This window comes from Artibeus jamaicensis, unplaced genomic scaffold (genome assembly GCF_021234435.1).
Source record: "Artibeus jamaicensis isolate MK-2021 breed Jamaican fruit bat unplaced genomic scaffold, CSHL_Jam_final contig_415, whole genome shotgun sequence".
Lineage (NCBI taxonomy): Eukaryota > Metazoa > Chordata > Mammalia > Chiroptera > Phyllostomidae > Artibeus > Artibeus jamaicensis.
The window spans coordinates 15,716,034-15,739,589 of NW_026521823.1; the positions used below are offsets into that span (position 1 = coordinate 15,716,034).

The 23,556-nt window shown below is 34.4% G+C and overlaps 1 protein-coding gene across 1 annotated transcript; it reads left to right on the forward strand.

Moving 5' to 3' along the window:
• Positions 1-2,230: 2,230 nt before the first annotated feature.
• LOC119035133 (coiled-coil domain-containing protein 70-like) lies at positions 2,231-3,014 on the forward strand. Its single transcript, XM_037126392.2, is given in 2 exon segments — positions 2,231-2,950; positions 2,952-3,014. Coding segments are annotated over 2 exon segments (783 nt in total).
• Positions 3,015-23,556: the final 20,542 nt, after the last annotated feature.

The following is a 23,556-nucleotide window of genomic DNA, read 5'->3' on the forward strand; positions in this document are numbered from 1 at the left end:
AGCTGGTGCACAGTCACATGGAAAACTTTCTCAGTGTAATTACAGATGAAGATGATCAAATGGATGTTGCACTGTCATCAAGATAAAAACAAAGAAATAGAAAACTTTCACATGGCTCTGAATTTTATAGAAGCTTTCAACAGAATGAAGATTTTGTTTTACTATTTTTACTAAGTTTAATAGAGAGTTATAAATGTATGAGAAAAATACTTTTTTCAACCTTGTTAAGCAGATACTTTGCAAACAGCTGTTAAGAAAAACCTGGTTTGGTGAATAAATTGACAAATCTTTATTCAAGTGTGAGTGGTTTGGGCTTATAAATGCTACTGCATTTTCCATTTTCTCATTTATGCCTTAAACCAATGGTAAATAAATACAAATCATTCAATATTATGACACCTATGATATAAAATATTTTAATATATCCAAAAAAGTTAACATTAAAAATATAAAAATTTTGTTTTATAAATAACAGTTGATATATGTTCAATAGAACATTTATTTTAAATAAGATTATTGGAATTAAAAACTTCCAGTGCTATTTCTCTTAACATACAAATTTACCTAACATTGATTATTCAGTAGAAATCTTAAAATCATGTAAAATATTCCCACCTTTGATTATACATTTACTACTACTAGCCAATTCCTAGGAACAATAATTAGAAGCACTTAGCTAATAACAAAAATAAATGTCTTAATCTTTAATAGTTTAGCCCTGGCTGGCATAGCTCAGTGGATTGAGCGCGGGCCTTCGAACCAGAGTATCACAGTTCGATTCCCAGTCAGGGCACATGCCTGGGTTGCAGGCCAGTTCCCAGCAGGGGACGCATGGTAGGCAACCATACATTGATGTTTCTCTCCCACTCTTTCTCCTTCACTTTCCCTCTCTCGAAAAATAAATAAATAAAGTATTTTAAAAAAACTTTAATAGTTTATATGGAAGCAATGATTAAATACATACTGGTTTAATGCTAGAGGAAAACATTAAATATACCCATATGTTTAAAAATCAATTTTAAAAGAGGCTTCATTGGTCACCAAGTAGCCCAAACAGGAAGCAGGCAGGAAAGAATATTTCAAAATCCCCATTTAGTTTTCTAATGAATAAAAGTTACTCTTTGAAATAGTTACTTTATTATGCACATTTCCAGTGCCTGACATATAATCCTGTCAGGATAAATCCTCACCTAATAAATAACAGTGTATTGTTTGGGAGGGTTTTTCTTGGCAAAAAATGTTATAAACTTGAAATATATGTGGTTTTGTGAACCAGTGTCACCCCAATAAATTTAATTCTTTAAAAATAGACCAAAAAATAATACCTCCTGAATGACCAAAGAAAACATTAAAGACTCATAAAGGGGTTACAGTTAGCCTTAGGTAGAGAAAACAGAAACAAACAAAAACAGGCAAGTTTTTGTTTTGTTCCAACAGCAACAAAAAAAATAGAACAAATCACATATATTTTTTCCTGAAATAATGTTTAAAAAAAATAGCCAAACACTATGCATAGCTTTCACTGGTGTCAACATTATATGATGTCACTGTGGATGACATCACCTATAGTGACGTCATATAATGCTCAGTGTTGCCTACTTGTTTTCTAGTACTGAAAGAAATTAGGTTGGCAGAGAATACAGAGGACCCAGAAATGTAAGCGTGAATGTGTCTTTCAATACATCAATACTAAATGTCTAAAAATCTATAGTGTACAATTTTTTTAATGTTTTATAGTTCTTACAAAGCCAGAAATGTTTTTTAAATACCGCTTTTTCCACATCAATAACAGGTGACTTAGTTATAAATATTGAATATATTAGTAGAAGATTAATAATTTGATAGTATTTTATCACAGAGTTGAGTTTAGCACCCAAAACAAGTCAATGCATTAACCTTGTTCAACATTCAATCTTTAATGTAGAATTATTAATTTTTAATTTGAGTTGAGATTTATTTAAACTTACTCATTTTGTTATATCAACTGAATAGTTAATATACTGACTTTTCTCCTACTTTCACTGTTTTATCCTGCAGTGGACCCAACTGAGCCTGCCTTAGATCCCTGCTATAGTATTTCCTGTGCTAATCAACACAACAGCCAATTCTATACCAACAAATTCTCACCCAATTCAGTACTTTTTTCTTGCAAATATCATTAGTTTGCCTTGGTTGAACCCAGCACACTTGGAGTTTGTATAGTTTGCTCAGATAAAACACTAACAAGACAATGGTTGTCTCTGAATCAAAGTGGATTAATAGAAGAAAGATATTGTGCGTGTTTTCTTCATTTTTCTCTTGCACCCGAAATCAAAATAAGTTCAAAAGTGAATCTCAGGAAGTGAAAAAAAAGCTTCAGAGACAGAACCAGGTGTCCAGGGAGGAGAACAAAGCTCTTAGAAGAGAAAACAAGTCCCTCTGGGAAGAAAACAAAGTTCTCCGAAGAGAAAACAAGGCCTTCCGAATGGACAACCAGTTAATCCGGGAAAAGAATCAGACCCTGAGACGGCAACACCAGACCCTCCGGAAGTTTAAGAACGTGATTTTTGAAAGCGAAAAACCACTGGAGGAAAAGATGAATGCACTGAGCACAGAAAGAAAGTCTTTTTGGCAACAGTATCGAGCTCTGCAAGCTCAGATAAAAGCTGTCAGGGAACAGAAGACAGCCTTCGAGAGTGAAGGGCAAGCTCTTCAGGGAAAAATAAGGTCTCTCCACCAGAAGATCAAAGCCCTGCAACATCAGGAGAGTGCAATCAAGGTGGAGAGACTAGCCCTGATGAAGGAAGAAACAGCGCTAGAGAAGGAAGAACAGGCTCTGTGGAAGGAGGAACGGGCCCTTCGAGAGGAGAACGAGGCGCTCAGAGAGGAAAACCGTGCTCTTCAAGAGGAAGAGAAAGCCCTTCTGGAAGAGGCAAAGGTCCTTGAGCAGTGGAATAAGGTTCTTCAAGGAAAAGACAACAAACACTCTGGCTGGAAAAATGCACAACAAGAAAATACAGCAGGAGAAGTGTTAGTTGAAGCACCCATGAAACCAGCAAACCATGAAAATCATTGACACTGCAGAAAAAAAATTCAAACTTTTGAAGGTGAAATACTATTGGAGTGAGGAGTCAAGAGCCTGGAAATGTGCGGTGCTCTCTCAGTACCTGATCCTGGAAAATAAATAAAGTCCTTAAAAGTTAAAAAACATTATGTTCCTTAAATTTTAGTCTCCTATTAGTGGCTAATTTTATTTTAGCATACAAAGTATGTGTTGCTCAAAATGCGATGCTGATGAATCGAACGTGGCATTGACATTCAGAGACAGTGGATGAATACCATAAAAAACATACCAGCACAGGGGAAATATCTGTCTTAAAATTGGCTCTATGAATTGTAAGTAACATAGCAAAATATTAAGTTTTGCATACTTAGTTCACCTGTATGTGAAAAAAAGATGTATATATTTCTTCTGTCTCCTTATACTTACTCCAATGATCTCAATGAGAAAGCCAATAGAAAAATAAGAATTCAAAAGTATGTAATAGCACAAAAAATTTTAATGGCCATTCATTCACAGGCTTCCTCATTTTCTCTTTATTTTCCCCTCACTTATCTTCTCCCTTTAGCTTACTGGGAAGGTGGCTGTTGTCCCTAATAAATGTAGTAAAGAGAGACAAAGGAGGGAGGGAACGAAAGTTTCCCAAACTGTAATAGGAGTTTGGGAGTTTGGAATGTGACTCTGTGACTAAGTTCATGTTCAGTGAAAACAGGGGAAGGAAGAAATAGAATTTTCTGAACTGTTACCATTGATACTTGAGCTAGCTGAATGCTTTTTAAAAAACTTATGCAAAAACAGAGTCACGTGATGGAGTCATGGATTTATCAGGTTACACATGTAGTTGCAGAAAACTACATCACACACTGCCAAGGCCTGGTGCACTACCTTATTTTAAACCTTTGATGCACTTTATTAAATATAACAGATAATATCCCATTCTGATGCTTGAGTGGTGTTGGGGGAAGAGAAGTGTAAGTACAGGAAGAGAACATATTTCCCCTTCCCTAGGGGCTGCCACACATGCAGAAACTCGGTGTACATTTATTGGACACTTCTAATTAGCATTTCACTATGCAATACAAGTAGATTTAACTGTAAAAAGTAAAAAAAAAAAAAGTGCATGTCCCCTGATTTTAAGCATTCTATAGTATATAAATAAAGTTTTACTTTACTCCTTGAGAGCTCTTCTGCCTGATGAGTTTACTGACCACTGTTCCCTGGAACATACACAATAGGGCAAAAGTACGTTTATAGGTTTTAGGTTCTATAGCATTTTAGGTTTTTACACTTTTGCCCTACCCTGTAATAGCTACCATTTCAATAAAATGATTCAGGCCAGGAGAAGACAAGGTTTACAGATAAGTTCTCGATTGACTTGTAGTACAAATTGGGACAGGGAGAAATGCAAAGCCTTTATCATTTTCCCAATCTGACAAGATGTGGAAGCAGCCCGGAGGCAGGGGAATGGCCAAGCTCGTGTTTCAGGAATGTATGGATATGTCGCTCTATTGACTTCACATTAATTTAAGGTCCTTGCTTTAGAAATTCCTTGATGTGGGGTTCTGGAGAAATAAACTAACTCTTTGGTGGTGGAGTTGGAAGATTAGTGCCCCTGGAGCAGGTAAAAGCATCAGTGACTCCTCTCTGGGGAAGGCTGCCATTACTGCATCAGAGTTACTTTGCAGCAACTCAGGTTAGGCCGAAAGAACATACTGATCAGAATTTCAGTCTCCTCTTGGAAGTCAAATGCTAAGCAAAGGATTGGCACTGCTGCCAAGAAACTTTGATTTTTATAGCCCACTCTACCAGAGAAAAATTACTTAAGAATGGGTTAAAACAATTTATGTTGATATCATTCATTATAATGTTTATGATAGTTCACCTTCACAAACTAATCAAAATTTTCTACTAAAATTTCTAGTTAACATCATGCTGATGGAACACCATGGAAACTATATTTTTCCATGTAATAAGCTGGATATACTTAACTGTACATGAAAAAGTTTTTATATGTATTGTTAGACATCAATGTTATGAAAATTATGTGTTAAAAAGATAAATTAATGTATTGTAATGCTCGCCATGCAAGAACTTTACTGTAAGTGGTCTTTATTATCCATTTCTAGATCTCTCCTCATGGTTTCCAGGAAGGGCGGTCACCTGAAGGATGACTGGTTGTGAAAGGCTCCCAAGGGGCCCGCTCTCCCTGCAGACCAGCAAGCAGTTACATGAATGCTCCAAACATCATCTTAGCCACCAGAGATTGCTTATCTTTTAGACATCATCTGGCCTAAACTCGTGCTAAGCTCCATTTATTTAATGCCAGAAGCCTCAGGCCTCCAGGTCCATCCTTCCGTTTGATTCACACTCTGAAATGTGGCAATTCTTCCACCATTCCCTACCCTCCTGAAACATTTCATCAAACCTCCTGTAACTTGAACGTCTTTTGTGAAAGTTCCTTTTATCTTCCTAACCTGGGTAGACCTCAAATGATGCTGCTGTGTCAGTATGCCTTTCAGATGAAGGCTCTTAAGCACTGCCAAAGACGGGCCTATTGCAGGTGTCCTCATTTCTCACTGCAGTTCCAAAACTTTATCCTAGTTTCAGTGAAGCACACAGTATGAAATACCACTTTCTATCCTACGCGATACTTCACATTGGGACTTCTTGTTCATTCTCATTTGGACACTACAACCTTTGGAATGTGGGTCATAATAGTACTCCTCCCCATGCCCTTCTGCTTTCATGCTTGTGTGTGGCTTCAAAGTGCACACAGATGATTACTCCGGAAATGAGCCACATGTCTCTTTGGATCTTTTTATCTCTGGAAACCAAACTGTTTCTTCATATCACCTCAGTTTCCATCCCCATAGCTATTCCTTAAGACTTTTATGATTTGCAAGTACAATGATTCAAAAATGTGAATTATCCCACTTTCTGAATATACCACCTACAGCTCTATCTCATTTCCCTACTCACCCAGGTCATGCAGAAATCCAATTCATTAGCTGGATCAACATTATTTCAATACCTCACCCCCCACCCCCATATTCCCATTCATCTTGATTTTGGTTCAATATTATACCCTTGGGAATGCTCTTTATTTTTTGTCGTTGTTGTTAAAATTGCTCTTTACTTTTTAAACTCACTGTCCACTGCACTGATCTGAAAAACTTTCAACCCTGAATTCCTGCAACTGTGTACTTTTTCCTTGTCTACCTCCTTATTTACTTGTGTTCAGAGTAGCTGGAGCTAGCCAGAGGTATTGCTATTATTAGCACAGAGATAACACTATACACTAAGAGTATCTAAATATGTACACATATTAACTCACTTCATCTCTAAAAACAAGCTAAGTGCTATCAGTTACCCCATTTTACAGGTGAGGAAAAAGAAGCACAAGAAAATCTGACTCTCTACTCACTCAGTCCCTACAGTGTCTTAACTCTACACAAAATATGAGGTATTAACACTGTAAAATGACCCAAAATGAAAATAGAGGATAAATTATTGTCCAGCAATCCTACGTTTTTTCTGCTTTCCTGTGTAACAAGATTTTAAAATCTTTCAATTACCTCAAAAAACTCTCACATCTCTCACTACCAATGTCAAATCTTCACGGACTCCTAAAAATGCATACATCAAGAACTCTGACATTATCATTTTACCATAAATACAATTTTACTTGCTCTATATATACAGTGCCTGCTTTCCCTCCTATTAAAAAGAAAATAAGTTTATCAAAAGTTAATCCCTCTCTATTTGCTCAGGATTTTATCTGAAGGATTTTTTTCTCTCAAGGAATTTGTACCTGCATTCTCTAACATTTAAGACTTTTGAAAAATGATTGTCAACCTTTTGAATTTTTGTCTTTCTAGTGGATATAAAATAGTTCCCTCACTGTGGTTTAATTTGTATATCCCTAATAGCTACTGGTGTTGAATATATTTTCTTGTGCCTTATGGCCATTAGCGTATCTTTTCTAAGAAAGCATGTATCAATTATTCTGTTACAATTTTTCTTAACTGTCTTTTTATTAAATTTTAATAGTTCCTTATATACTTGGGACATGGGCCCATTTAGAGCTACTTGTATTGCAAATACTTTCTCTAATTTGTGACTTGCTTTTTCATTTTCAACAGTGAGATATGAAGCAGCAGGCTGAAATATAAAAACAGGACTTGTCTTTTTTTTTTTCCATTTACTGGCATGCTGTATTTACATCTACTGTCTTATTAGCAGTCGTGTTCTCATTTTGAACTGAATATTTCTGTCCTGGTATGTGGATGTATGTTAACAGCATTAAACATAGCTGTGATATCAAGTATTTTTGCATATATATACACCGTGACCAAAAATAATCTTTTGAGTTCATTGGGCTGCAATTTATCAACATTAAATTAGGAATACTAATAACTAATATTTATTTGAGCTAGATTTATAATGTCTTGCAAATATTTTACTTAATCTTTAAATTATATCCTATAGTAGGTACAAATACTATTCGTATTTTTTTCAGAAGGCAATTAAGACTTTAGACTAGATAAATAACTTGCCTCACAAATGTATAACAGCAAATGACTATGAGGCATGCTTTAAAACCCACTGTATTTCAATTCCATTTCAAATAGTACTCTATTTTTCAGGCAGATCCAGAACTTTCTTTTTCTTTTCTTTTTTTTGAAGATTTTATTTATTTTTAGAGAGAGGGGAAGGAAAGGAGAAAGAGAGGGATAGAAACATCAGTGTGTGGTTGCTTCTCACATGCCCCTTACTGGGGACCTGGCCTGCAACCCAGGCATGTGCCCTGACTGGGAATTGAACCTGCAACCTTTGATTTGCAGGCCCACACTCAATCCACTGAGCTATACCAGCCAGGGCAAGATATTTCTTTTTCTTTTAATTTGTTACTACTCCATGATCCTTCACAGAGCAAGCAACAAAATTACACTCAATTATTTTAAGACATAACATTTTAACCAGCAACGTTGACTCCTATTTTGCCCTGTCTTTAATAGTTAATGTTACTTTTTTTGAAAGTTAAAATTAGAAAACGACTGTTTGTTAAGGAGGAACAATAGTTTGCTGAGTCCCCAGCTGTTGAGTCACTGACCCACTAATTTTCACTAATACAGAGTGTCTTTTGCATGTACTATTTGTGTACACATCATCTCATATAAGAACCACTAATAAAGAACAAATACCCAACAAAAAATATTGTACAGAAAGTGAATCCTGGAAATATTCCAGGTAGTTCACTGGGACTCAGTAAATGTGCCATTTACTGAGATGGGATGATAAGGCCCATCCAATGTACCCTACACATAAAGTCCTTGCCCACATTCACATAAACAATTTTTATGATCAGTCCCTGTAAGTTTCTCATTGCCAGAAGATCCATGAAAATAAGCTATATCTGTACATCATTTGAAGAAATGAGACAAGCTGCCCAAGGACTCGGGTGCTGGAGCGCACTCGAGAAGCTCGCTCAGTGAGACCACCGTGCACAACGCCTCCCACCTCTGGATACACGGCATCACATTCGTGTCTGGAACTTCACATACTCCAAGTTAAGGCTGTTATTTATTATTTTTTTTCTGGTAGACCTGGCTGTTAAACATTTGCCAACCCAAGATAAATCAAAATACTTAGAAAATGTTTAAAAAACAATATGTAGATATTTTATAATCCTTAAATATGTATGCATTTTAAATAAATTAGAGAATACCACCCAATTAATTTCAGATATTCTTACCATCAGTTATTTATCTTTCAAAGAAATCTCAAAAGATGTTAATGATCAATAATGTGTTGGCCATGATTCACATTTTAAAAAGGAAAAATGAAAGGACAATTGAAACTATGAAGCAAGACCTTTTTCCTCTAAGACACTATTATAATTATTTTATTTTAATACATTTTAATTTTTTACGTAACTACTTAAGAAGCATGAATCAATATTTTTTCAGTCCTTAAAATACAACTGGTATATGATTTTGAATATAGGAAATGAAAAGCATGAAAGGAACTGGAAAACTACACAAATTCAAAAAAAATTAAAATAGATCATCGGTTATTTTATTTTCAGGATATTACACCTTATGTTCAGGGACTATAATAAGCCAGACAGCCATTATGAGAAAATGGCTCATTAGAGGTCTCCAAAGGGAAATCACTGTATAGTTAGGGATGCTAGAAATATATTAGAGCTGTTTGAAATTATAGATTTTTTACTGAAAGAATTGTGATAAGCTAAATTAAATTCAGAGTGGAAGCCAAAATGACATACAATTGGATCAACAAAAAAGAAAGTCTTTGTGCTTGTTTATTTTGCTAAATCCAAAAGAAAACACACAAATAATCATGATATTCACGTATTTCTAGGGAAGCTAGTGAAGGAAATGAGGTTTATCAGCAATAATAAAGTACAATAGCTAGTATTATTTATGATTCTCCCTCACCTTTAATTTTTAAACTCTAAATTCCCTGAATATATCTCCAAGGTAGTAAAACTACACCTATAAAGATGCATTTTTCCCTCCTAAAAATATTTAGCACCATGCAGTTTCTAGAAATTATCACTATTACCAGTGCATAGTGAACAATGTATCTTTGATAAAATTTATTGAATTAAGGCGATTATAATATAAAGCCGAGGTAAAACTTGAGTAATTGTAACACAAGGTGTAACAAATGAGACACAAAGGAAACTGTGAATCTTTTCTATAAGCACTAGGGATTTAATTTCCTAAGTGTGATAGTTTGCAAAACACTGTTATTTTGTCACTGCCCCTTATGTTCATTCCAAATGTTCTCCCACACTGAATTTGAGCTAAACCACACGACTTGCTTTGGCCAAGAAGATGTGATCAGCTGACTCAAAGCAAAACCTCAAAAAAATAAATAAATAAAAAACAAAAAAACAGCACTTGTTTTTACTTGTGTACTTCAACCTCTAACACTGAGGACATTCTTGGACTAGTTTGCTTCAAGGTGGGGGACATCCTGAGCAGATTCAGTTTCCACCAGTCAGCCCACTGGAGTCCAATAGCCATCTGAGCAGAGGCATGTGTGCGAGCTCAGCATAAACCAGAGAGCGACCTGTAATCTTACATCACCAACCCACAGTCCTGTGAGCCAAATGCATGCTTACTAATTTCATCACTGATGTGGGTGTTCAATTGCATCATGAGTGAAGCAATTGAAAAGAGTAAGTATCTGATAAACTGAGTTTTTTGTTTACCTTCTGTTATTATTTTATGCTTTTTGTTTGTTTGAAAATTCTAGGATTTAAAAAAATTCAAGGCATTTTCAATTAAACAATGATAGTTTGTGTTCTTTTGTCTACCTTTTTAATAGTAACAAAATAAATATATTTTAGATATACATTAATTTAAATAAATACATTTTATAAAATTATTAGCAAAATATGGTTAACTAAAAACTGCAATAATACTACCTAAAACATTATTAATAGTCTACTAAATTTTATGAAAAAGTAAAAATATTCATGCAATTAGTAAATAAATTTCAAAATAATGTATATTATGTTAAAAACAAGATGATGGATATTGCTAATATTTACATATGCAAAGAAATATATGCAAATCCTGTATAGCAAACATAAAAAACATCTAAATCATACTGCTCATCTATAATTCAACTTAGAGAAATTTAGCATGAATTACAGCTAAATACATAAAGACCAATGTATTTTATTTTTTGTCTTTGTCACAATTTTTGTATTTAATATGATCCTTTCTACACAATACAAATACCACAAATTAGATGTAAAACTTTAGAAAGAGATCACACATGTCATTTTAATTTCTAGGATAAATGACACATGACTTTCACAGTAAGAGAGGCAGGATCCAATGTGAGAAAATTAAATGAATTTTGTTTAAATAGCATCTAGACAGTGAAAAAACATGAGGCAGAAATGTATTTTTGAATGTCACTGAAGGGTTACAACAGAAATACCAAAAGTAGGAGCCTATTGACAGAGCTCCAGTAAGTATGGTTAAATTCCAAATCAGTCACGGTTCTGACTCAGACATTAGTCTTTTTTTTTTTAACCCACTTTGTGCAAATTGTTAGTGAGCATATTAGTTAATGACCTGAAGGAGAATTCCTGACAATGTGATTTTGTGCTAATTGTGTGGAAAAATATTTCTAGCTTTTAAAAATGTTACATTCTGAGATGGTACAGGCCAGAGAGAATTCACCTTCCCAATATAAGCTATTCTAGTCCACCTTCCTCAAGGGCACTGAATCATGCTGAATGAGTCATCTAGCATTCACTTCATATCTAAAATCAAGGAAAAGTCTCAAGAGGCAATATTAGGGATTAAACACTAATTATGTTTATACGCAGGTGGCATCAAAATGAAAAATAAGTTATAAAATCCATTGTATTATGACTATGTTTTAATATTTCATGTTCACTGTGCTTCATATTAAAATTTCAAATACTTAGATACCCTTACTTTAAATGCATCTTCTTTAAAACATTTTATTGATTATTAATCAAAGTAATATATACTTAATACCTATCAAAATAAATGCATGTTTTGGTAGTATGTTTAATAAAGACCTGTACTTTAAAAGCATTCTGTTGAAAAATATTAAATTGAGGTATATTAAAGGACAAAGTTGTAAAAGATATGTATAAATGTACACATATAAATTTTGAATTGTTGCAAAAATATTTACTGGTGCTAATATTAACATAAAAGCTTACTTAAAATACTGAATCTTTTGAGTTGGAACAAAATAAATTTGATATATATTAAATGTACATGCTACATAATAAAATATAAATATGAATACTCTCAACATAGAAAAATTACAAATGAATAAGTTATGATTTATTTCATTTTCAACTGCTCTCTTATTTTAACTGCATTTTTCAAATAACATTAATTTCCATACTCTACGTCACATGCTGACACACTCATAGCATCTTCCCTACTGTATTTAATGCAGATATTTTCAGTTTATGTAAATTATGCTGAATTGGGTATATATGTTTCCTTTATAAATTATATAGATTTGTTTGAAATGTGAGTTTTCATTTAGTCCTTGGTACTATATTGTACTCCTACTTTTTCCACAACATTAGTTTCTGGAGATATATCAGTGCTCTCATAATAAATGTAACTCATTTTCGATGTATTCATTTATCAAAAACATATATATGACATACATACATCTACAAATAGAAAGATATATCTCAGTTATAAATCTATCCCTCCAGTAATGAAACTGTAATTTGCCTACAGCTCTGTGCTACCAAAAATTACAACACTGTGATGTATGTCTTTATTAATATCCCTTGTAGTCTTGTGGGGAATATTTTTCAGGGGTCTATACTCTGCTGTGAGACTAACTGCTGGACACGGGATATTTGCATACATGTTTTTACCAAATATTACTAAAAACCTCCAGAATGTCTGCACCTGCTTTACATTCCCATTAACAATGCTTAAAACCAATTTCCCCATATGTATCCTTATTTTCCGTAGAATAAGGCCTTTACACATTTTTGCCATCTGCTCTACTTGCAAGGGAGTATGCGATTTCTGCTTTAATATCCATTTCCACATTTGCTGGTGAGACTGATGATGCACATATTTACTATACAGATATGTCCTCTAAGGGAATATAACAAACTAATAAAGAACACAGATTCTGGACCAGGACAGTTTGGGGGCAATTCCTGCCTCCATCACTAACTTACAAAAAAATAAACTAGGGTACATTACCTCTCTCTGTCTCATTCTGTTCATCTGTAATGAAAATAACCATATCTACTTCATAACTCCATGAGTACAAAATAATAAGCAATGTGTATACAGTGCTTAACACAGTGTCTGATAAACAATAATTGCTATATAAATGCTATTTTTTCATTTTTTATATTTTTCAATTTTTTAAATTGTACGTTATTGTTTATGCTATTACAGTTTTCCTCACTTTTCCCCCTTCTGATCACCTCCCCCAGCTCCCCACCACAGGCAATCTCCACACCGTGCTTTGGGTCCATGGGTCATGCATACAGATGTTCTTTGGCTAATCCCTTCACTTTCTGTCATCCAGTCCCATCCCCCATTATTTTTACTAATGTCCTCCGCCCATTATTGTAAACATTTTTTTTTGCTTGCTAAGTGGAATGAGTTCCTTAATAATATAGAGATTGAGCATTTGCTTCTATTTAACATTGCATGCATTATATTCCAGTTTGTCAAACAGTGATTAACTTTGCCTACAGTAAAGTTTTTAAATGAAATATCTTTCATTTTTACCTAAGCAAAGTAATAATTATTTTGCATATGTTTTACACTATAATCTTTTGCTTTTAAAAAATCTTCCTGTGACTTCCAGTCACAATGGAGGTGTAGATAAATTCACTTCACCTCCTAATACAACTACAGCAAAAAACTACAACTAGACTGAAAAAACAAATATCACCCTGATTCATCAGAAAATCAAGCTGTATGGAAGTCTGACGACCAAAGACTTAAAGGAACCACATTCATCTAGCTGGGCAGGAAGGGCAGAGTAATGGAGTGGCACAGAGAGGTGGCAGAGCTGGAGACCCACATTCACATGTGGTGGATACAAATCAGGAGAGATACCTCGGGAGCAAGGGTTCCCAGCCCCTGACCCGACCTCCCAGCCCAGGGTTGTAGCGCTAGGAAGATAAGTCCCCATACTTCTGGCTGTAAAAAACAGTGGGGGAGGGGGCAGCAGGAGAAACCACAGGGTTCTCAGGAGACTCCTTTCTAAGGGCCCACGGAGTTCTCGGAACTTAACAAAGACCCACCCTCTCTGGGCTTAAGCACCAGGACAACACCTGGAAGGGCACAGATGGCACACAGGGAGAAAGTGAAGTGACTGGCAAGAGGGTAAGTGCAGGGAGACAGCTTCCTTCCGAGCAAACCTCCAGAGGCCAGGCAGCGGCACTGTCCCCTCCCTGCGTCCTCCCACACAGAGCCACAGTGCAGTGAAACGGGTTGCCTTGCCCTAGCAATTACCTAAGGTGCGGCCTGGCACAATTGACAGGTTTGCTTTTTTACTACAGGCCACACCACTACAACAGGGAGTCAAAGCAGCTCTACTTAACACATAGAAGTGAACACAGGGAGGCTGCCAAGATGAAGAGACAAAGAAATATGGCCCAGATGAAAGAACAAAATAAAACCCCAGAAAAGGAACTAAACAAAATGGAGGTAAGTAACTTATGAACATAGAGTCCAAAGCACTGGTTTTCAGAATAGGATGCTCAAAGAACTCGCTGGGTCTTGGAACGCGTAAAAAAGGCCCAAGAAAATAAAGGTTGCATTAAGTGAAATAGAGAAAAGTCAGCAGGGAACCAATCGTGAAGAATCAAATCAAGGATCTGGAACATAAGGAAGGAAAAAGAAGTCCATTGGAACAGCAAGAAGAAAATAAAAATTTTAAAAAGGGGGGGGGCAGGCTAAGGAGCCTCTGGGATATCTCCAAACACACCTACATATAAACCACAGAGGTGTCAGAAGAAGAGGAAGGGCAAGAAATCAAAAACTTATTTGAAAAAAGGGTGAAAGAAAATTTCCACAATTTGGTGAAAGAAACAGACACGCAAGTCCAGGAAGCACAGGGAGTCTTAAATAAGATGGACCCAAAGAGGACCACACCAAGATACCATAGTTAAAAAGCCAAAGGTTAAAGATAAAGAGAGCATCTTAAAAGCAGCAAGAGAAAAGCAAATAGTTACCTACAAAGGAGTTCTCATAAGATTGTCAGCTGATTTCTCAAAAGAAATTCTGCAGGCTAGAAGGGACTGTCAAGAAGCATTCAAAGTGATGAAAAGCAAGGCTCTATAACTTAGATTACTCTATCCAATAAAGCTATCCATTAGAAATGAAGGGCAAATAAAGTGCTTCCCAGACAAGGTAAAACTAAAAGAGTCTATCATCACCAAACCCTTATTATATAAAATGTTAAAGGGACTTCTCTAAGAAAAAGTTGTTCAAAACTATGAACATTCAAATGTCAAGAAATTCACAACTATCAACTACGGGAGACCATTCTGTGTGGCATGGGCCCAGCTCCCACTAGGAAAGGCCAGTGGAAAGTGAGGTACAGTACACAGGACTCAAGCCCACGGACAGGTTCTCCCGTGGGGAATCAGACCTGCATTGTACCTAGGCTGATTTGAGACTTGCTTTTTGCTAAAACTCCCTCTCCCTGAATTGAGACAGAAAACATTTACTGCATATCTTTAAAGTAACTTCCTAAAATCTATGCTAAACCTTCCAAGGATGAGTGTAACCAGTTCAGCCACTTTTCCCTTTACATTTGCAAATATCCTTTTTTGATGTAATTAGCAATATCCTCTCCCTTGTTTTCTGTAAAAGTAAGCACCTAAAACAAACCTGTGCACAGTAAATGAGGACCATCCTCAATGTAATGTGCCCAGAAAAGCAATAGAAGCTTGTCAAGGCAAGGGTTGGGGCGCTGTCCCCTTGAGAGAGTGGCCGAGCTGTCCCTTTTCCTCCACAGGACTCCACAGTCCATGTGAATTTGTCTTGTCTCATCCATAACACCACAGACACTGCTGGCCAGTGACCACACATCAATCAAAAACTGAATTTAAAAAGCAAACAAGCAGAACAGAAACAGAACCATAGACATGGAGATTAATTAGAGGGGTATTAGATGGGAGTGGGAAGCGAGAAATCAGACAGGGATTAAGAAGCACCAATTGGTAGATTCAAAATAGACAGAGGGAGGTTGGGAAAGGTATAAGAAATGGAGAAACCAAAGAATTTATCTGCACGACCCATGGACATGAACTAAGGGGAAGACTGCTGAGTGGAATGTGGGTACCAGGTGGAGGGGAGCAGAGGCGGAAAAATGCAGCAACTGTAAGAGTATAATCACTAAAATAATTTTAAGAAGTCTTACTAAATCTATGGTCACAAAGTATTCTATATTTAAATGTCACGGACATGAATGACAGGGTGGTGATTCCTGGGGTGGGAGTACAAGAGGACTAAATGGTAATATAAAAAATACAATTAAACATTTTAAATTATAAAATAATCTGAAAAGTTTTAAAAAATAAGTGTTACTGACTTTGCATTTGCTAGTGGATTTGGGTATTTAACCTATGTGAAGCAATATTTTACACAACTTTAAAAGTCCATATACTGGCTCAAATTTCTATAGCTCATCCAGTAAAAAAAAATGTATAACTTTTCCACCCTACCTCCAATATGTTACCTTCATTATATATGAGAAAACCATATGTTACTGGATCTGTTTCTGGGCTCTCTTTGGTCTATTTTCTAATTCTTGTACAAAAACTACACTACTACATCTTTTTATTACTATATCTTTGTCACCTGTTTTAATGTCTAATACTGATATATAGTGATATAAGTATATCATGTATAAGTATATGTACATATATATAAGTATACTTATGAATATAAGTATATACATACTTATATATACTTATATATAATATATTTATATTATACTTATAAGTATACTTATTAAAATCCATTTTAGACTTCTAATAGATATCCTTAACTTTATCCTGCTATGTGAATTATAGAATAGGCTTAATTTCCCAAAGTTCTCCTAGACATCTGTTGGAATTTCACTGAACATATAGACAAATTTTAGTAAACATATTTAAAATTAAGTTTTCCCATCCATGACTATATTTTGCATTTAACTAGGGTCCTCTTTATAAAAGTTTTATATTAACACAAAGGGTCAAATACTCAAATCAGACTCACTAGTAAGTACAGATTTTCTCAGCAGAAAATTTTCCAATAAGTTAATGGGTCTAGACAATCACAAAGCACAGATAAAACATGTATATGTATGAGAATTCTTCAGCTGCCTGGGTCCTTTCTTCATATACCAGAATATACCATAATTTAGACTTCACAGGTGATGTTTCAAATAACTCAATCAGGACATAACTTGCTAAAAATGGTATTTTCAATTGTAAAACATTTTATCATCTCATAATTTGGGGGATGTATTCCAGAAAGCTAATTCCCATAATCCATACATTCTGGACTTATATACTATAAACATATTGAAAGATAAGATACTACCCACTAAAATATCAAATAATTTAGGACTCTCCATTATCTTTCCACTAAGAAAGAGCAACAGAAGATTAGTATGTTTAAAAAGAAAGAGTAGTTTATTTTTCTCCCTTTTGCTAAACCTCTCCTTCCTACTTAATAAAAGTGTCAACATTTTGAACAACCACAAAAAACTTACACATTCTTCTTAGGTTAATTCTTAGACAATATTTGTTATTATTTTGGTTTAATGATATTTGTAAATATTTACAGTTGGTTATTGCTAGCATAGTAAAAACCACCAATTTCCAAAAACTAGTAAAATCCATTCTATATTTAGCAACTTAACTGAACTTTTGTCTTAGTTCTAATAACTATATACTGCTTCTGTGTCAACTATCATATGATCTCTACATTAGGCCAATTTTGTCTCTTCTAATTTTTATATTTGTAACATTTGTATCATATGTCATTGGCTAGGCAATACAGTAAAATAAAAACTATGCTGATAAAACAATATTTTTTCTAATCTCTGACAATAATTCAAAGGCATCCACTGTATTCATTAACTATATTAAAGAATATTTTATAAATATCATTTATTAAATTATAAGAATGTTACCTTCTAGCTCTAGTTTTCTGAGTTTAAAAAAATGTTCCATACTTTATTAGGGTGACCAGGCTAGTTAAGAAAAAAAGAGAAGACACAAATTACTAATTTAAGCACTGAAAAATAGGACATCTCTACAAATCCCATAAACATTAAAAATATATTATCAACTCTATACCAATAAATTTGATAACCTAGATAAAGTGTATCTATTCACTTAAATACACAATCTACCAATAATTATATAAAAAGAAACAGAAATTTTTTTAAAGGGCCTCCATCTAATAAAGAAACTTAACCAATACTTAATAGCTTTCAAAAATGAAAACACCAGGCTTAAATGGACTCACTGGTGAAGTCTACCAAACATTTTAAAAAAATTATAGCAATTCTATAAAATCTTTTTTAGAGAATAAAGAGGAGGGAATACTCCAAAACTCATTCAATGAAGCAAACATTATTATAATGCCAAAACAAAATATTTAAAATGTATATATAGCCCAATATCTCTTATAAACATAAATGTAAAAGTCATCAGCAAAATATTAACAAATCAAATCTAAAAATGATTAAGCATCATACATCATGATCAGATAGTATTCATGCCAGGTGTGCAACACTAGCTCAACATTCAAACAAAAATTAAAGGAATCCATCACATTTACAGGCTATAGAAAGAGATTACATGATCATATAAAGAGATGTAGAAAAAGCATTTGAGAAAATCTACACCATTTATAATAAAAGCTTAGCACACCAGGAGGGGGTGGTTTTTCCTTAGCAAGATAAAGACCATTTTTTAAAAGCTTACAGCAACCCTGAATAGTGACTCCCTGGAAGCTGTCTTGCTAAGGTCAGGAACAAGGCAAGAATATTCCCTCTCACCAATACTTTTCAATATTGTACTAGAAATGCTAGCTAATAAAATAAGAGAAGAAACAAGAAATAAAAGATATACATATTGGGAAGGAAGAAATAAAACACATTTTGTTTCCAAATGACACAATTGTCCATGTAAAAATTCCAAAAGGACTGACAAAAAAAGCCCTGGCCAAAAAGAAGCCCTCAGTTGCTTAAGGCACTGTCCCAATACACCAAGGTATGTTCCCCAGTCAGGGCATATCTAAGAATCAAACAATAACTGCATAAATAGTGAAAGAACAAATAGATCTCTTTATCTCACACTCTTTTTTTGTCTCTCTCTCTTTCCCCCATCCCTCCCTCTCCCTTTCTCTTCCTCTGGCTCTCTAAAAATAAATTAAAAATTGACAACAAAAACCTCCTAGAACTATTAAGCTATTATAGCAAAATGAAAGATATAAGGTCAATATACAAAATTTCATTGCTTTTTAATAAACTGGTAATGAACAAATAAATGGAAAGATTATAGATACTCAGTTTTGTCAAGATGTCAATTCTTCCTAAGTTCTTCTGTAGATTCAAAGCAACCCAATAAAAATCTCAGTAAGATATGTGGTGGGTATCAACAAGTTTATGCTAAAGTTTATATGAAGAGAGAAAATATCCAAAATAGCTACCAAAATAGCACAGAAAAAGTACAAAGTTATAAGTATGATGCTACCTGATTTCACACTTACTATAAAGCCATGGTAATTAGGACAGTGAGGTACCAACAAAAAAATTGACAAATATATAAATTAAACAAAATAGATCAGAAATAGATACCCCAAATTATAGCCATCTGGTCTTTGACAAAAAATGAATGACAATATGGTGGGACAAAGATAATATTTTCAACAAATGGTCGGGGGACAACTGAACAACAACTTGAGGAAAAAAGCATCTAGACACAGACTCTACACATTTCACATGAATTAACTCAAATTACAACTTGAAGGGAAAAGACAAAACCATAAAACTTTTGGAACATAATAAAACACTGTATGAACTTGGGTTTGGCAATGACCTTTTACATAAAACACCTAAGGCATGATCTATGAAAAATATTAATAAGCTGGACTTATTAATATTTAAATATTCTGCTCTTCAAGTCACTGTCAAGAGAATGAAAGAGAAGCCATATGCCATCTACAAAATGCAAATTAAAACGAGATACTACTGCATACCTATTAGAGTAGCTAAAATCTCAAACATTGATAAAGTGGAAATGTTGGCAAGAATGTGGAGCAACAGTTACTTTTATTCATTCCTGGTGGGAATGCAAAATGGTATAGCCATTTAAAGACAAGGTGGCAGTTTCTTACAAAACTAAACATAATCTTACCATATTATCAGCAATTGTGTACCTTGGCATTTACCCAGAGGAGTTAAACACATACACTCACATACACACAAAAATCCTGCCCATGCATGTTTAAAGCATGTATATTCATCATCACCAAAACATGAAAGCAGCAAAGATGCCCTTCAACAAGGACACAGATAAACAAACTGTGGTATATCCAGACAATAAAATATTATTTAATGCTAAAAAGAAATAAGCTGGGAAGCCATGGAAGGACATGGAAGAAACTGAAGCATATTCTTAAGTGAAAGAAGTCAGTATGGAAAGGCCACATATTATATTATTCCAATTATATAACATTCTATAAAGTTATATAATTGAAATTATATATAACTTTCCATAATATATAATTATATATGACATGGAATTATATATAAAGGCAAAACTATCTAAATGGTAAACTGATCAATGATTTCCAGGGTTTAGGGAGAAGGGAGGATGAGCACATGTAGCACAGATGATGTTTAAGGCAGTGAAACTTTTCTGTGTAACACTCTAATGGTGGATACATGTCGTTACATATCTGTCAAGCCCACAGAATGCACAACACCCTGAGTAGACCCAAACATAAATTATGTCATTTGGTGATAATGCTGTGTCAACCCATGTAGGTTCAGCAATTTTAACACATGTACCACTCTGATGGGGGTGTTGATCATGCAGGAGTTTATGTATGTGTAGAGGCAGGGGGTAATATAGAAAATCCACACACCTTCTGCTCCATTTTGCTATGAGCCTAAATTGTTCAAAAAGATAAAGCCTATTGTTAAAAACACTAATAAATTGTTGAAATTCATTAAAACCATTTATAGGGTGAAGGTAAGTATGAATCCGTTCACAATGATTCATGTCATGCTAACTACCACCCTTAGGCTTTGCCTTCCTGAAAGAATGGAGGGAAATGAGCACAATCGTGTGTAAGACAGTGCATTCTGGTTAACCTCAGGCTGTGACTCATCCTGCTCAGGCAGCCTCCTACAGGCCTTACAACACAGGGACTACAGCTTCTCTCCTGGACCAGGACACACAGCCCCAGCAGAGATGCTGTGTTCTGCTGGGAAACGCACTCGATGAAGAGAAAGCATGCACCGCCACTACTCAGGTTTTCGTAAGCTTTTAGTAAGGAAATGAAATGTAATGAAATTTTTAAGTAATGTTTGCAGGTGTTACATTTGTGTGTTACTTGGACATTTACTCTTGTTTACATGATACTGATTTGTATGATATTTTTGAAATAATGATGAAATTTTTAATAATGAACTAATTTTGCATTTTGGGGATAAACTTCATTTTATCATAGCCAATTAGTTCTAATTTCTCATTAGCTTAAGAGACTTAATGCATTTAGATATTCTTGGTTTGAGTATGCCTTATTTTAGTAAAAAGTATTGCAAAATTTTCTGCTCTTTTCCTACATTTGAATGTTTCCATAAATACTGATTATCTGTTCATCAAAGAGTAGTAGACTATTAACTAATCTGTAAAATCTGGAATTTGGGGGGCTGCACAAATTTTTTTCTAAAATTTTCATTTATAAAATGATTATTCCTCCTTTCAAGATTTAGTTTTCCACTGCCAATTTTAGCCATTTACAAGTAAAGAAATGCACAGTTAATCTATATTATGTAATGTTAATAAACTATATTATATTAGTTAGTAATGTTTATTCACTAAAACTGTTAATATATATTAATAATTTATGGGCCAAGTAATATTATTGAGTAGTTCTCCTAAAATATCTCTGTAGTTATTTGTATCATAAAACACCTGAATCCTACTATTGCTTTACTATGATCTGTCTTTCTTTAAAACTAAAGTTTTTGGAGAACCCCAGAAAAGTGCCATATGATTGAGAATAAGGATATTACAGTCAACTTAATTTCCATGAATAATAAAAGTAAAATGAGGTGGATATGGCAATCTAAGCAACATGTGATAATAAATGTTTTAATTATAAAGATACTTTAAGTAAAAGGATTTACAGGAACTAGTATAAAGGACACATGGACAACAACTAAGGGGGGTGGAAATGGGAGGGAGGTGGGGAGCACAGGGGGGTGGGCTGGGAGTAAAAGACAGAAAACTGTACATAAAAATAATTAAATAAAAAAATTTAAAGATAATTTTAGATAAAAACTGAGACTACACATCAAAAATGTGAAATATTGTTGTAGTAGTATTACTGAGGAATGACTGTTGAATATAAACTCATACAAGTAACTAATACATTTATAAAGTTCATAAAACAATAGTAACTATACTGTAAAAATAAGTAAAGGATGCAATTTTGAAATTTAGAAAGAACAGAAAAGGTAGTTTTCTTATTTTTTCATTTTTGGTAGAAATTAATAGCCAAATAGCCATCATAAAATTCCACATCTATTGTAGTCTAGAGGATATCAGAATGTCAAGATTAGAAAAAGCAGAGGGGTAGGAATTAGGAATTTACTGAGTAAAATATTTTGTTTTCTGAGCTCTTATATAAGGATTTAAATAAGGATTTCTTGTATAAACTCAGTAGATACCACCCATAATTACAGAACTACTAGTTTTCATAGTGGATGTGGATTACCAGGCTGTGACTATGGGAAAATGTTTACTAGTGATGCTGGGAAGTATATCATATAAATGTATTTTATGTATGAATGACTAGAAAATTAGTGTATAAGTTGATAAAATCAACTTATAATATTACATGGAGAGGGCTCAACCAGAAATATTACATGGAGAGGGCTCTCTAGTTCCAGTCTAGACAAAGAGGCAGGGTGTAATTTGGGTATCTGTTACCTAAAAGAACTAATGTAAAGGTGACGTGCACTGAGGGCAACAAAAGGTGAAACAAGTGGCAACATGTACTGACAAGAAGTATAAAAACTTATGACAAATTAAAGGAGGTACAATAATGGAACTGCAACAGTAAAAGTTATCCTATGTATCAAATACTGTAACTTCCATTTTAAAAGAATGGTATTCTGTGACTTTCCCTGGAAAAAAAACAGTTGAGACTGGAATCTATATTCTTGATTCCTATCTTACAATCCTTTAATTCTAGACCTTTGTTAGGACAAGCTTTTCTTGTTTACTTCACAGATTAGCTGTTACTGATGATGTATGCTCCACGAATTCTCTCGGCTAGAAAATGGTAGAGGAAAAGAAAGCAGTTCTCCAGGGAGGAACAGCTAACAGTGGGAAAGATCAAAATAGGCTACCGTACGTCCACCTGTACTATTTGATGGAGCATCATTGCCAAACCCAGTTACCTTCTGTTTCCTCGAGTTTTAAATGCCTATGGCTTGAAAGTCACTTATGTGAAGCACCACGGCCCACATCTAGCAGGAAAAAAAAAAAAAGAAGAATCCTACCCTCCCTGGAAGCTGTTTGCCCTCAAAGTGTCATATGCTAAGTTCTTTGTCACTGCTGCCAAATCACTTTCTTGTACAGGATGCTACAGCTCAACAAAAGTGTTCAATTCTATCTTTTGACATGTTCTGTACTACTTTGTACTCACCCTGTTATTTAAAGTTTGTGGATCAACTCAAAGTCC